Consider the following 17,191-nt stretch of genomic DNA (forward strand, 5'->3'; position numbering starts at 1 on the left):
TGGACTCACGCATTGGTCCTAGTCGAGGCGACCGGCGCGGCAGGCCACGAGCATTAGCTAGTTCTGGCGGCCGACGCTGCAGGCCAGGGAGCCGCAAGTCCATCGCTTAACGTCCTTGGAATGAGGAGAGTAGATTGATTTGACAGCCTCTCGGATATGTCCTTTCAACATCATTTGTGGTCGGTTGTCAGTCATAGCTTTCCCCCACACGACATAGATTCCATGGGCAGTCGTGTGGGATGACACGATCTTGGTCGAGGCGACCAATCAAGAGCAAGATCGGTCGGTCTAAATACAATAGTTTTATTTAAAGAACCATCAAGGTCGCTGGTTTCCTTCTCTAGTACAACTGCAAGTATGCTCGGTTTTTTAAACCGTGCGTGTAGCTGGTATCCCTCTCCTTATTCTCTATCACCATGAAGGTGGAAGGAATGAGGAGGCTAGATTGATCTGTCAGCCTCTCGGATATGTCATTACAACACCGCCGACGGTCGGTCGTAGTTGACGCATATCGTCGTCACCAATTTCGTAGCACCACCCCATGTGCTCTCAACACCGGTCAAAAGTCGTCAGCCTCGTGGGTTACAACATGCTCTCGGGCTGATTGCAACTTATAGCATTGTCGGCCTTAGCTTTCTCCCACACCGGTCATAGCTTCCATGGGTAGTCGTGTGGGGATGACATGATCTTGGTTGAGGCGACCGATTAGGAGTCATATCGGTCGATCGAGTTACAAAATGTTTTTCTTTAACCAACCATCGAGGTTGCAAGTTTTCTTTTTCTGATATGATTGCAAGTATGGTCGGTTTTTTGAACCGTGGTGTAGCTGGGATACCCTCCCCTTATGCTCTATCACCATGGATATGTCATTACAACACCGTCGACGGGTGGTGGCAGCTGACGCATGTCATCGTCGCCACTTTGTAGCACCACCACTTGTGCTCTCAGCATCGGTCAAAAGTCGCCAGCCTCATTGGTCATAGCATGTTCCTGGACGGGTCGCAACTTCTACCATTGATGTTAGCCGTAGTTTTGTCCTACACCGGTCATAGCCTCTATTGGAAGGCGTGTGGGAATGATACGATCTTGGTCGAGACGATCGATCAGGAGCGGGATCTACCAGCCGATCGCCGCTGTTAGAGCAAGAAACAATGTTATAGGTTATTTAGCACATGTTACGTAAATCAATTTTATAAAGCCATTACTATTTATCTATATCTAATTTCCCTTTCAATCAATAAAATAATAAATACAGTATACTCAAATTTTCCATGCCAAAAACATTTTTTGGAAAATTTATATTCCAAACAAATTAATATATGTAACAATGTCCCGGTTCTTCCAAAACAATTTCCCTCCTGTTCTCTTTGAAAAAATATATATATCCAAATTTCCCTCCAGTTCTCGACCATGACGCTTACTTTTCCCTCCAATTACTTTCACGCTTACTTTTCCCTCCAACTAACTAAAAAAGGCTAGATAAATTGGGTCTCAAACCCATCCACATCCAGCCCAGCCGCCCACTGTTCGGTGGCTACCTCGCTGCGCTCCAACGCAGCGGCCGCCACCTGCAACCCCCCCACCCCCATCTCTCAACCCCGTAGGATCTGCCGCTTCCTCGACCTGCATCGGCGCCGCTTCCTCGATCTGTCCCAGCGCCGTTTGGATCGTTGCGGCGACGGCTTCGTCGGTCTTCAGCTCCGCCACCTACATCCTGAAGGAGTACGATCTCGTGGCTGGTATGGATCTGAACGCCACCCTTCCCTGATCTGATTGCTACGAATTCTCTGAGGTATGCTAGGTGAAACACCACTGTAGTGATGCAGGGGCGGGGACAGGGAGAGGCCAGCAGGGGTTCCCCTGCCAATCGCTCGCTCCCTCAACAATTCGTAGCACAGTGTGTACTGTAGATGCCTAATGGCCGTGGCTAATTGCATAATTAGCCCATACATAGACAAATAATTAAGCAATCACATATGTTGAAAAGCCCATAAACCATATAAGGTTGTGTCTGACTATAGTTTTGCGATGTGCCAATGCCTAATCCACTAATCAGGTCGATCCATTGATATACATGCGTGTTCTACACTTCTGCTAGATCGATCCATTGACTATTGTTTAAATTTGATCAGACTTCCTGAGAAACTAGAAGCAAACGGCGTGCTTTGCTGCGCCCGCTCCAAGCTTTTTAACATGTCTAGTTTGCAATCTGGGCACACGAAACAAATCTGGGCTCATTCGGCTCCTTTGTCATTTTCTTTGATGCCCTAAGACTATCATGATCAAACCCAACTCTGCTCTTCAATTCGATGCAGCCGATCTACTGTAACAGTTTCGCCTGCGTAAATTGAACCATTAGGATAAAAAATGACTGAAATTACGAACAGAGAAAATGCTTAAGATTTGCACCATCACCTGATGATCCTATGTACTTTCAATTTCCCTTCTGTTTAGGGAAGCAGTGAACATCATCAAGCCCTGTACACTTTTCAACTTAAACCTGTCCTTAATCCATATGTCGAGAGCGTTATATCTTAGTGTGGGTGTGGCTGGACCCATGGTCTTGTACCTCATCTCTCTGTTTTAAGTTATGATAAGCTGATAGTGTATTGACGTGCTACTGTGTACTTCTCTGCCCTCTCCATTCACATGTCTATTGGCAAATTAAATTATCCCTGTTATGTCATTAGTTAATTTGGCTTTACTTGTAATGATTTAATTGACATTTTTATATATAACTTAGGATGGCGACGGACATGTTGACCATATACCTGCACTACGAAGATACAAATCAGGAAGCCAAAATTTTACAAAGATCCATGATGAGACATGATGTCTCGTATTACGACTTAATCTTGATGATCGAAGAAGTTGGCTTTCAGGCAATTGACTTTCTGTACTATGCGAAAAAAAACCGTCTAGGCAGCTCCTACTTAGTTCACATTTATGATGAAGGTCTTGTGATGAAAATGTTGTCCGACCCTGAGATTGTGAAAGCTGTCCATCTGTATGTGTCGAAGGAGAAGGCTGACGATCATATTGCTCCGCCTAGCAAGCAAATTGATGTTGCTCCATCTAACCATCCAAATGAGAGTGTTCTCTTACAGGACAGTGGTGTCTCTGCTGAAGGGGCAGGGCAACTTACTACGCAAGAGCCGCAAAGTATCCCTCTTGAACCATGCTTATTACATATCTGTATCTACTGTTGTAATTATTGGAATAAAAGATGTGTGGTTGTTCTGCAGGACCACCATGTAGGTCAAAAAGGTTGAATGTGATTCAGGTTACGGACCAACGTGATGATGAAGATGGATACTGTAACAATGGTGAGAAATTCCCACAAGGTCATGAATCACAAGCATTGGTCGATGAAGAGGGTCAAGTTCACAATCAAGGTAACAACCTATTACATTTTGTGCTTCTATTAATTAACTTGTATATGCTTAGTATCGAAAGAATAATCGGCGGGCGTCATTTCATTAGTACTTTTCTTAATTAATCTTGTAGTAGACAAGGAAGTACGCAAGCGCAAGAGAACAAGCTTGCCAATTGTCTGGAACATGCCAAAGGGGCAGAGAATACTTGTGAAATGCAATGAAGATAGCCAGCCTATAGGAGATGAAGGTGCAATCTTGGGGAAGTTTCTGGGCACGGTTGCTAGAAATGGAGGATTTTGCCCACTAAACCTAAATGATTGGCGTCATGTCAAAAAGAATAGTGGTGAGGAAACAATATTGCAGTGCGTACATGTACTTCACAATTAACAAGAAAACAAAATATGTTATTTGCTACCCTTCTATTTATATCTAATTTGTCTACATGAGATGTAGTGTGGTATGCATGTCTATTTACATCCATTCATTATTTTGTACTTTCAGACAAAGTTTGTGTATCCTCGATCATGTGAAAAATGGATACTCAAATCAATTGGAAGAGACTGGAGGAAATTTAAGTCTAGTTTGAAAGATGCTTTCTTCAAACCCGCCATTGAAAAAAATCCAAACATCAAGCGAAAGGCTTTGTATAAGCTCTGTCCAGAAGATGTGGACGACGATCAATGGCGTGGGCTTGTTAAATATTGGAAGTCCAAAAAAGGAAGGGTAATGAATGTGATACTGTACTTTCCTGTTTTGACATTTAAATGTGAGTTCTCGGGCTTATCTTAAAAGTTGCATTTACGATATGATTACATCATAACAGGCCCTTGCTGAGAAGAACATAATTAGTCGTTCCCTCGTGAAGGATTCACATAATGCTGGCACAAAGAGTTATGCTTGTTGGGGCGAAGACATGGTGAGTAATCTTGATTCCTGAAGTGTTGTCCTGTGTCTCTTTTGTCATATGGGTGCTGTTTCTGTTTTGTAGAGGCAAGCTGATCTTGAAAAGAAATGACCACACAGATCAAAGGTTTATTTAGCAACTCACAAGAAGAAGGACGATGCTGATGCTAAAAATAAAGATAGAAATAAGCGCCTGGTAGGCAATTAATATAGAAATTGTCTAATTGTTCTCCGGATCAAGTTATGGTTCAATCTAACTAGTGTATGCATGATTCATTTCTTATAGGATGATTGGAGAATCTAATAACCGAACGACCAGAGTTGGCACAAAATTTGAATGGAAGAGTCGCATGGGAAGGTGATGCCCTGCAGGAAGTGTTAGGGAAAGAAAAGATTGGACAAGTGCATGGCATGGGTTTGCTTCCAACTCCTAAGCAAGTCTACGGTCGGACGCCACGGTATCTAAAGAACATCAATATGACTACAACTGATGGATCACCATATGAAGTTGAACATGACGTTTGGGAGGTAATAGCAAAGATGAAGGAGCATATAAAAAAGCAAGACCAGATTATTAAAGATATGAATAACAAAGAAGGCTATGTCAATAATGGCATAGAAGAGGTAAAGGACTTCTTTATCCCACCCTTTGCATGCATTTCTATCAATAGTTTACTCAGATTTGTTAGTTCTGTAGGAAAACCTCCAATCAAATGATAATGGTATTTCTCGGTCACCAGTACTGCTTGGTAAAACAAAGGTAATGTTAATAAATGCCTACATCATTGCTTGTCACTCGAAACCTTCATATTAATATTTCAGTTTGCAGAGAATCCAGTGCAATGGACCCGTTGAGGCACGCTCATCTATGCAACATGACATTCCTGAGGATAATAATTTATCATGTTCGCATGAAAAGGTTATGCCTGTAGTTACTCTTACTCATGTCACAAAGAATATAAAATAATTGCTTGCTTACCATTGTTGTGTCATGGAACTAGGTTGGCGACCATGATGTCAACCAATTACAAATTCAACAAAATTCATCATCACCACAAGACCTTGTTATTGTTCTGTGCTAGAGGTAATTTTCGTGCCTTTTGAGTTTTGAAGTTGTAGCTTTCTGTAGCTTCAAGGTATGAATATCATTCCATCTAATATTATTGTATCTTGGTAGGTGAGGGAAATGAGGAATATTACGGGTGAATCTGTTTCAAGACCGATCCAGCAAAGGACTAGAACTGAACACCCACACCGCTAAAAAAGGCGTTCTTCTTCCATCAAGGTAAAGATTCACCAAGTAGCATGGTTTACTGCACCCAAATTACCAACCCAAACCCTCATTATCATGTCTGCTAGAAAAATGGATTTTATTACAATTTTTTCTCAATCTTCTATATGCAAGTAAACGATAAATTTAACCAAGCATGAGCTTGCGAGGTGATCTTGGGCATTAGACTTCGTTGCCGGGTCCAGTTTATTTAGTTTCTTAGGGCACCTTAGTGGGTTGACATTAAAAAGATCTCATATTATTCATGCAAGTTATATTATCATGTCATAGAATTCTAATATTGATCATAATATAGGCTACTTCCAAAGTAGTCTTAAAGACTTCAACATATCCCAACAAGCGGAATGTTGCGTATGGTACTATTGGGAGTACTGATCCAAGAACTAAGGCTGGTGGTATTGAGTTAGGTGCTGAATTTGCTCTTGTGCGCATAGACGAACCTATTCTTGATAATGAGGAGTTGGTAAGGGAAGTTTCTGATTGCAAGACAATTGGCGAGGCTTTCACTTCAGGATACTTAATTGCCTGGCCTTCAGCTTTTGTAAGTTACAATCTTCCCTTCCACATTCTGAAATCATATTTGTGTACATTTAATCACACATATCTAAGGTGCAATTTTCTTCTACAGATTCGAGAGAAGGATGGTTGATTTGCTGTTGAATTCTTGGATCAAGAAGCAAATAAAATCTGAAGATTTTAGCTACCAATAGTTGTAGTTTAAATTGATAGATTTAAAAGTGTAATATCATCCTGAAGATCTTTCTCTTTCATCGAATTGATGCAAATGCGACAGTGTAATATTCCCCATAGTTGTGTTTTTTATCCTCAAAATTATATGACTGGTATCTTTATTGTAATGCATATGTATCATACACTCTTCTATATTCGTAATAAATATCTTCGTACGAATTTCTGTATGTGTACTGCTTCAGTTTAAATATCATTTTGATATGCTGCCAAGCATAATAATAAAATGATTAACAATTTATGCAATTGCATTTATTTTATTAAATAAATTTATATTCCATAGAATGGGTATCCAATTTTCTGGTTACTAATAAAAAACAAATACATTAATTATGTTACCATATTGACATAGTAGTGTTACTGATGGTGTTACTATAGCTACAAAATTTGTTACTAGAGTAGTTGACAACTATAATTATAGTGTTACGATACATGGATATTATGTTACTAGTTGGGTTCCGGTGCTAAAAAAATGTGTTACCAGTTGTGTTACGATAGTTACATAAACATCCACCGATGTTCTACGTCTATCAAAATATGTTACTATCGGTGTTACTATAATTACAAAAGTGTGTTACCGGTGTGTTCGGTAACACATAACACACATGTTACTATAATGCAACTGTAACACATTTTTTAACATATGGTAACAATTATTATGTGTGACAGTTGACACCACTTAGTAACACGGTCTAATGGAACACATTTCAAACTGTGTTACTATATGACACAGTAACACACTTTTGGACCTGTAGTAACACAAGACGGTGTTACAAAAGGTCTGTCCTCTTGTAGTGTTGTAAGCTTGGACGGCAGCCCACGTAACGAGGTAGGGTCCTACAAAATTAAACAAAGGAGCAGGCAGGGTAATAGTCTCTGGATGATTTTTGTTAAAGAACAATTGATATTTAAGCTCTCCTGCCCTATTCTTAACAATAAAATCATGTGCCACCATACTTTTATGATCTAGATAAACACGGGGCAGCACCTTTTCTTCCTTCTCAGCATGCCTAATAGGTATGTTAAAATGTGCAGCTAGGCGTGTGGCATAGACACCTCCAAAGATGGGACCCTTAGTACGGTTCATACTTAACCGTCTAGCAATAATACTGCCCATACTAAAAGTGTTATCACTGTATAAACCGTGGTGCAAAATAATTATATCAGGGATACTAAGGTTTCCACTATTTCCGCGTCCAATTAAACAACGACTAGCAAATAATGCAAAGTAGCGTAAAACAGGAAAATGTATGCTAGTGATTCATGCATTGGAAACCTTTCTAGTTTCTCCTACAGTGATAGTATCAATAAACCCAGCCACATCATCATGATGTGGTTCTTCTGTCTTGCCCTCAAAAGGGATTAAACAAATCCGACAGAAATCATAAAGTGGCATCTCCTTATGCTCATCATATAAATGAAACTCCACCGTAGGTGGTGAGTTCCTAGAATGAAAATGAAAGTTTTGCACAAAAGTATTTGTGAGTAAGAGATACTGGTCGCATTGGTCGTGGAGGAAAGCGGTGAGGCCTGCATTGTGAGCCAATTCATTAAAATCTTCATAGATACCGGCTGATCTCAAGAAATCTTCAGAAGGCCATTCACACGCCCGAATCTCCGCGGTGCGCGGCAAATTATACTTAGGCTTCGGTGCCTTTTCCTTCGAGCTTTGGCTTGACGAGCCCCTCAAAAATCTCCTCATTATTTTTCTGAAACAATTTGAAATTTTTAGTAACTTCAAAATAAAAGTGAACAAACTCAATAAAACTGATAGCAACTACTCCTACAAGTGCCTAGAGCCTAAATCAAGAATTAGAACTACTTGGAACCATATAAATTTGACATGCAAGCTCAAGAACATGGTCACTTATGCAGCACAAATTTGCAAAGAATAAAGCACTAGAACAAAAACTAATTGGACCAATGGAGGAGTCACATACCAAGGAACAATCTCCCCAAGCAGTTTTGCGAGAGGTGCTTTGAGAAAGGAGATCAAAAATCGCAGCAAAAGTGGCTGGAACTCGTGCATGAGTTGGTTTTTCGGGTTTGTGTGAGATAGAGGAAGAAGATGGATGCTGGGATAACTGGAGGAGGGCCACCATGGGCCCACGAGGCAGGGGGCGCACCCTAGAGGGGGGGGGCGCCCACCACCCTCGTGACCAGGTGGCAGCTCCTCCCGCGGTAATTTTTGCACAGTAAATCCTCAAATATTCCCGAAAAAATCATATTAAATTGGCATGGCATTCTGAGGACTTCTATTTTCGGGTTATTTTTATATTGCACGGATAAGTCGGGAAACGGACAGATGAATACTATTTTTACTTTATTTAATATAAATAACAGAAAGTATAGAGAGGGTCCAGAAGTTTGTGCTTCTAGTTTCATCCATCTCATGCTCATAAAAAAGAATCCACTAACAAGGTTGATCAAGTCTTGTTAACAAACTCATTCTGATAATCATGAAACCGGAGAAATTTCGAATAACACTAAGTTACCTCAACGGGGATATGCACATCCTGAATAATAAGTATATCATATTTCTTCTTGACAGTTGGTAGAGGAAATTCAAAATCTCCAAATATAATTGATGGAATTTTTCCAATAGAGTTGATACTATGAACTTGAGGTTGTTTCCTCGGAAAGTGTACCATATGCTCATTACCATTAACATGAAAAGTGATATTGCCTTTGTTGCAATCGATAACAGCCCCTGCAGTATTAAGAAAAGGTCTTCCAAGAATAATGGACATACTATCATCCTCGGGAATATCAAGTATAACAAAGTCCGTTAAAATAGTAACGTTTGCAACCACAACGGGCACATCCTCACAAATACCGATAGGTATAGTAGTTGATTTATCAGCCATTTGCAAAGATATTTCAGTAGGTGTCAACTTATTCAAGTCAAGTCTATGATATAAAGAGAGAGGCATAACACTAACACCGGCTCCAAGATCACACAAAGCAGTTTTAATATAATTCTTTTTAATGGAGCAAGGCATAGTAGGTATTCCGGGGTCTCCAAGTTTCTTTGGTATTCCACCCTTAAAAGTATAATTAGCAAGCATGGTGGAAATTTCAGCTTCCGGTATCTTTCTTTTATTAGTAATGATATCCTTCATATATTTAGCATAAGGATTTGTTTTGAGCACATCAGTTAATCTCATACGCAAAAAGATAGGCCTAATCATTTCAGCAAAGCGCTCAAAATCCTCATCATCCTTTTTCTTGGATGGTTTAGGAGGAAAAGGCATGGGTTTCTGAACCCATGGTTCCCTTTCTTTACCATGTTTCCTAGCAACAAAGTCTCTTTTATCATAATGTTGATTCTTTGATTGTGGGTTATCAAGATCAACAACAGGTTCAATTTCTACATCATTATCATTACTAGGTTGAGCATCATCATGAACATCATTATTAATATTTTTACTAGGTTCATGTTCATTACCAGATTGTGTTTCAGCATCAGTCATAGAGATATCATTTGGATTATCAGGTGGTTCAGCAATAGGTTCACTAGAAGTTTGCACACTTCTATCATTTTTCTTCTTCTTCTTTTTAGAAGAACTAGGAACATCAATATTATTTCTTTGAGAATCTTGCTCGATTCTCTTAGGGTGGCCTTCAGGATACAAAGGTTCCTGAGTCATTCTACCAGTTCTAGTAGCCACTCTAACAACATAATCTTTTTCTTACTATTCATTTCATTTAGCACTTCTTTTTGAGCCTTAAGTACTTGTTCTACTTGAGTGGTAACCATAGAAGCATGTTTGCTAACAAGTTTAAGTTCAACTTTAATATTAGCCATATAATCACCCAAGTATTTGAGCATATCGGAATCATATTTCAATTGTCTACCAAAATAAGCATTGAAATTTTCTTGTTTGACAAAAAATTATAAAACTCATCAAAGCATTGCCTAGCAGGCTTATAGTGAGGGATATCACCTTCATCAAATCTATAGAGAGAATATACCTTTACTACCTGTGTCGGGATATTGGGATCAGGAGGTTCTTCAGTAAATAAATAATTAAGATCATATGTTTCTTCAACAGGCGGTCAATTAAGACCATGTATTTCTTTAATAGGAGGTAAATTCTTAACGTATTTAGCTTTAATACCTTTTTCTTTCATAGATTTCTTTGCCTCTTGCATATCTTCGAGGCTGAGAAATAGAACACCTCTCTTCCTTGGAGTTGGTTTAAGAATAGGCTCAGTAATTGGAGCAGGAGCTGGCTCAGGAGGTGCCCAATTATTTTCATTTGTCAACATACTATTCCATAGAATTTCAGCTTCATCCGGTGTTCTTTCCCTAAAAAGAGAACCAGCACAACTATCCAGGTAATCTCTGGAAGCATCAGTTATTCCATTATAAAAGATATCAAGTATTTCAGGTTTCTTAAGAGGATGATCAGGCAAAGCATTAAGTAACATGAGAAGCCTCCCCCAAGCTTGTGGGAGACTCTCTTCTTTAATTTGCACGAAGTTGTATATTTCCCTCAAAGCAACTTGTTTCTTATGAGCAGGGAAATATTTAGCAGAGAAATAATAAATCATATCCTGGGGACTACGCACACAACCAGGATCAAGAGAATTAAACCATATCTTAGCATCACCCTTTAATGAGAACGGAAATATTTTCAGTATATAAAAGTAACGCAATCTCTCATCATTAGTGAACATGGCAGCTATATCATTCAATTTAGTAAGATGTGCCACGACAGTTTCAGATTCATAGCCATAAAACGGATCAGATTCAACCAAAGTAATTATATCAGGATCAACAGAGAATTCATAATCCTTATCAGGAACACAAATAGGTGAAGTAGCAAAAGCAGGGTCGGGTTTCATTTTATCTCTAAGTGATTCTTTGTTCCATTTAATTAATAACCTCTTAAGCTCATATCTATCTTTGCAAGCTAATATAGCGGCAGAAGATTCCATATCAAAAAGATAACCCTCAGGAATAAGAGGCATATTTTCATCTTCACTATCATCATCGTATTTAGATTCAATAATTTCTTTTTCTCTAGCCCTAGCAATTTGTTCATCAAGAAATTCATCAAGGGGCACAATAGTATCAGGCATAGAAGCAGTTTCATCATAAGTATCATGCATAGCAGAAGTGGCATCAACAATAACGTGGGGCATATCAAAATGAATAGTAGAAGCAGGTGTAGGTGTCGCAAACTTACTCATAACAGAAGGTGAATCAAGTGCAGAGCTAGATGCCATTTCCTTACCTCCCCTCTTAGTTGAGGGATAGATCTTGGTTTTTGGATCTCTCAAGTTCTTCATAGTGTCCAGCAGATATAAATCCCAAGTGACTCAAAGAATAGAGCTATGCTCACCGGCAACGATGCCAGAAATTAGTCTTGATAACCCACAAGTATAGGGGATCGCAACAACTTTTGAGGGTAGAGTATTCAACCCAAATTTATTGATTCGACACAAGGGGAGCCAAAGAATATTCTCAAGTATTAGCAGCTGAGTTGTCAATTCAACCACACCTGGAAACTTAGTATCTGCAGCAAAGTGTTTAGTAACAAAGTAATATGATAGTGGCGGTAACAGCAACAAAAGTAAAGACAACAAAAGTAATGTTTTTGGTATTTTGTAGTGATTGTAACAGTAGCAGCGGAAAAGTAAATAAGCGTAAACCAGTTTACGGAAAACTCATAGGCACCGGATCAGCGATGGATAATTATGCCGGATGCGATTGATCATGTAACAGTCATAACATAGGGTGACATAGAACTAGCTCCAATTCATCAATGCAATGTAGGCATGTATTCCGTATATAGTCATACGTGCTTATGGAAAAGAACTTGCATGACATCTTTTGTCCTACCCTCCCGTGGCAGCGGGGTCCTATTGGAAACTAAGGGATATTAAGGCCTCCTTTTAATAGAGAACCGAAACAAAGCATTAGCACATAGTGAATACATGAACTCCTCAAACTATGGTCATCACCGGGAGTGGTCCCGATTATTGTCACTACGGGGTTGCCGGATCATAACACATAGTAGGTGACTATAGACTTGCAAGATAGGATCAAGAACTCACATATATTCATGAAAACATAATAGGTTCAGATCTGAAATCATGGCACTCGGGCCCTAGTGACAAGCATTAAGCATAGCAAAGTCATAGCAACATCAATCTCAGAACATAATGGATACCAGGGATCAAACCCTAACAAAACTAACTCGATTACATGATAAATCTCATCCAACCCATCACCATCCAGCAAGCCTACGATGCAATTACTCACGCACGACAATGAGCATCATGAAATTGGTGATGGAGGATGGTTTATGATGACGACGATGACGAATCCCCCTCTCCGGAGCCCTGAACGGACTCCAGATCAGCCCTCCCGAGAGGTTTTAGGGCTTGGCGGCGGCTCCGTATCGTAAAACGCGATGATTTCTTCTCTCTGATTTTTTTCTCTCCGAAAGCAAATATATAGAGTTGGAGTTGGTGTCGGAGGGTTTCCAAGGGGCCCACGAGGTAGGGGGCGTGCCCTAGGGGGGGGCACCCCCCGCCCTCGTGAAAAGGGTGTGGGCCCCCTGGTCTTCATCTTTGGCGAGGATTTTTTATTGTTTTTTCTAAGATGTTCCGTGGAGTTTCAGGTCATTCTGAGAATATTTGTTTTCTGCACATAAAACAACACCATGGCAATTCTGCTGAAAACAGCGTCAGTCTGGGTTAGTTCCATTCAAATCATACAAGTTAGAGTCCAAAACAAGGACAAAAGTGTTTGGAAAAGTAGATACGACGGAGACGTATTAGCTTCATTGTTTCTAGTAGAGGAATCAAGGCAAATCCAGCAAAAATCCGAGCTTTATCACAATTGGCTACACCAACAGACCTTAAACAGGTCCAAAAGCTAGCTGGATGCGTGGCAGCTTTAAGCCGCTTTATCTCCAGACTAGGAGAAAAAGCATTGCCGCTTTATCGGCTCCTCCAACACACCAATCACTTTGAGTGGACAGATGTAGCAACGGCTGGATTGGAAGAAATAAAGGCTCTTTTAGCAAGGAACCCAATCCTAGCCGCGCCAAGCGCCCGCGAACCAATGCTATTATACATATCTGCAACACACTAGGTGGTGAGCGCAGTACTCGTCGTCTAACGAGAAGAGGACGGACACAAATTCCTGCTCTAGAAGCCGGTATACTGCGTATCCACCGTCCTAACTCCATGCAAATCCCGATACCCTCATTATCAAAAGATAGCATACGCGGTCTTCATGACATCCCGGAAGCTACGACACTATTTCCAAGAGTGCTCGATCAGAGTGGCTTCCAAAGTTCCACTGAACAACATAATAAATAATCGCGATGCAACGGGACGGATTTCCAAGTGGGCCATTGAGCTCCTTCCATTCAATATAACATATAAGCCACGCCGGGCCATCAAATCCCAAGTACTGGCAGACTTCATCGCCGAATGGACAGAAGCCGAACTCTCTAAAGAGTATGGCACATATTCCAACTGGGTCATGCATTACGATGGTTCCAAAATGCTGGCGGGCTTAGGGGCAGGTGTCGTCCTAACACCCCCCACTAGAGATACAATTCAGTACGTACTCCAAATATTATACAAAGACTCCAACAATGCAGCTGAATATGTGGCTATACTACATGGTCTTCGGATGGCTGTCTCCATGGGCATACAACGCCTAGAAGTGCGCGGGGACTCGAACCTCGCGATATCTCAAATAAATGGAGATTTCAATGCCAAGGATCCAAAGATGGCGGCTTACCGTAATGCTGTTCTCAAAATGTTGGCTCGATTCGAGGGGCTCGAGTTTCACCATGTGGCTTGAGAGAGTAACCAAGCGGCGAACGTCCTTGCTCGCATTGATGCCAAGCGCGACCCCGTCCCACCTAACATTTTCCTGGAAAGGCTTATCAAGCCATCCGTGGTGTGGCAAGGGGAGAGTGGCAACATTAGTCTGGACCCGACCATAACCCCAGATGCCGAACATAACAACATCATCAGAGGCTCAGCCACCGAAACAACAACATTGGCCCATCTCTTAATGGCAGTCATTGCCCCATGGACCGAACCATTCTTGGCCTATATACTTCAATAGGCGAGAGCTCCCTGAGGATCAGAATGAGGCTCGCCGCACTGTTCGATGTTCGAAAGCTTATAAGGTCCATGAAGGAGAACTCTACAAGAAAAGCACTACCGGCGTGTTTCAAAGATGTATCTCTGTGGAGGAGGGGCAGCAGCTTTTGGCTGAAATTCATGCCGGTCTCGGTGGTCACCCACTACTATGGAAAACCTTACCAGTAGCCCTGGTTTTTGAGCTACTAGTAGCGCGGGCGCCAGCGCTACTGCTACGGTGCTACAGCTATTTTGTAGCAGTAGCGCTTGTTTAGGCTAGCGCTACTAGTAAGTTCAGATACTAGTAGCGCGGCACTGGAAAGCGCTACTGGTAAATGAGCGCTGCTGGCAATATTTTGGCCCGTGCCACTGCTAAAATTTATGTTCTTTTCCCGCATTTTGGCGCTGTACATGTTTAAACAGATATATCTTTTATACAATAACAACTCATCATGAACTAGTCTGTTTAAATAGCATATTCATTACCACTTGTCATCACCACCAAACAATGTTCGTCAATGAGACATCATATAACAAGTTGGTCACTAGTAATAATCACAACTCCTCCTCCTCATCATCAACTCTAACGCATCGTAGCACATAATAACACATTCTAGCTACGACCTACTCCTCTCATAGGACCTACTCTACCCTCTCTTAGGTAAAATATCATAAAACAAGATAGGCATTGACGCTCCATTAAGGAAAATTGACTCTCCATAATAAAGAATGGAGATCATCCTGTCTCCAAGTCTTGGCCTACGCACAATGTTTCTTCCAAGTATCTCTCTACGATGGTCGAAACCTTTTTTGAAATCATTTATTATCATGGCTTCCTCGCTTTTAGAAATCTGGTATGGACAGGAGTGATGTGGATACTGCGGCTGACCTGGCCGTGGTGGTCGTAAGCTCATAACATCAACGTGACCTCTCGGCAACATCAGATGAGGCACACAATACATCGGGATTTTCTGTTCAAAAACATAGTAATAACTTTGTAGTTAGCAATGTAGTTTAGTTTTATAAGAATTTATGCAAAAGATGCATGGATGTCGTAATAGTAGAAAATCTTACCATGCTATCTCCATTGATGTTACCATAGTTCAACACGTGCACTAGTGGCAGGTATTGACCATAATGTGGAGGAGTTTGATAATAGCTATTGTAATTCTCAAGATTAGTCAAAAATGCGATAAGACCATCTTTCTCCTTATTAGTTAATTATGCTTCATCATTGTAGTAGTAGGTTCTGTCTATCATTTTCCGTACATTTTTTGAAGAATGAAAATAAGCTGTCAAATATTTTGAAATAAACAATATAAATTACTTAATAAATATGTTTGAGAAACTCGCGGCAGAACTGGAAGCGTGTCAACAAGGACCCAAATGGTCATATTCTTTTCGTCGATGTCAGGATCACCAAGATCGAAGTTGAGAAGCATACCCTCATGAAAATCATACGCCTTGCAAAGGGCTTCCCAATTCAGGCAACCAAAATTGGATGATTTCACACAATTGTATAGATTTATAGCAAAATCATAACCATGATGGGTCCTTAGTTGAATTATCTTTGTCTCCATGCTTTCATGATCTTCAAAACCCATCTTCTCCAAGACATAGTGTATTGCATGGCATGGAATAAGCTAGTAGAATTGTAAAAGACGGAAATTACACGTTGAAGAAGCAGAGAAGTCATGCAAAAAAATAACAAAAAACACTTGTCGTCGTTGCGTACCGTTTCAACATCGAATGTCTCTTGGAGCTTGATGCTAAAGCGCCGACCTTCTACCAGGTGAGGCTTGTCGCACAGACCGTGCTCATCTTCGGAGTACTTGCACATAGCGAATTCCCTTTCGTCGTCAGACATTTCCTAATAGGTAATTAATAATCCATCATCGAATACATATATAGTAGTTTGTAGCAAAGATCATCATATAACAACTAAAACACCTAAAAATTGAAGTTTGTAGTAGTTTGTAGCAAAGATGTTCATCGAACCTAGTTTGTAGCAAAGATCATCATATAATCCATCATCGAATACATATATAGTAGTTTGTAGCAGAAACCGCACTCATCTTTTGCATTCAATAAGAAAATAACTAATAGGTAATTAATAATCCATCATCAAATACATATATAGTAGTTTGTAGCAAAGATCATCATATAATATCACTAATACATCTCGAATAATAGCTCCTCTAGGTTCAGCGGGCCGCGGTGGATATCCAAAGAGAAGGAACCATCACAGGATCATAGCTCTGGTGAGATCCCCAAAGAATCTGCCAGGTATTGGAGAACCCGACGTCCGCCAATGCAACCATGTAGCGTTGGACATGCGCGTCCTCCTCCGTGACATGGTGTTGTACCACCTGCGCGGGGGACTCAAGCCTCTACACCAATGTAGGCCCACGTGACCGCCACCAAAGAAGCTCTTGGTCGACGATGGGCTAGCTCCTCACTAAGCTGCACTCACCAGAAGGTAGCACAACCCAGTACCAGCCCGACAGAGCCCAGTCCCGTACATGGCCCCTCGGCTCAAGTAGGAGTCCTCCACAGAGTCGACAACGAGGATGCGGGATAGGCATCGTCGACATCGAGAACAAAATGCTTAATTATGAAAACAAAATTAATAAGCACTTAGCAAAATTCAGCATGACCTTTGCTAAAAGCAGGACATATCGAGCGCCTGAAATTTGCCAGAATATAAACGAATCGACATTTCTGGCAAAACATAGGCCACTCGGAAAAATAT

The 17,191-nt window shown here is 40.8% G+C and overlaps 1 protein-coding gene across 1 annotated transcript; it reads left to right on the top strand.

Annotated features, from left to right (window-relative positions):
* The first annotated feature begins 1,582 nt into the window (after nt 1-1,582).
* LOC119272004 lies at nt 1,583-5,362 on the top strand. The gene is made up of 5 exons (XM_037553616.1): nt 1,583-1,739; nt 2,744-2,834; nt 4,978-5,040; nt 5,110-5,199; nt 5,282-5,362. Exons 2-5 carry the CDS (start codon nt 2,745-2,747, stop codon nt 5,360-5,362), a joined length of 324 nt encoding a protein of 107 aa, XP_037409513.1. The 5' UTR covers nt 1,583-1,739; nt 2,744.
* Nucleotides 5,363-17,191: the final 11,829 nt, after the last annotated feature.

The sequence above is a fragment of the Triticum dicoccoides genome, chromosome 3A, assembly GCF_002162155.2.
Source record: "Triticum dicoccoides isolate Atlit2015 ecotype Zavitan chromosome 3A, WEW_v2.0, whole genome shotgun sequence".
Classification (NCBI taxonomy): Eukaryota; Viridiplantae; Streptophyta; class Magnoliopsida; order Poales; family Poaceae; genus Triticum; species Triticum dicoccoides.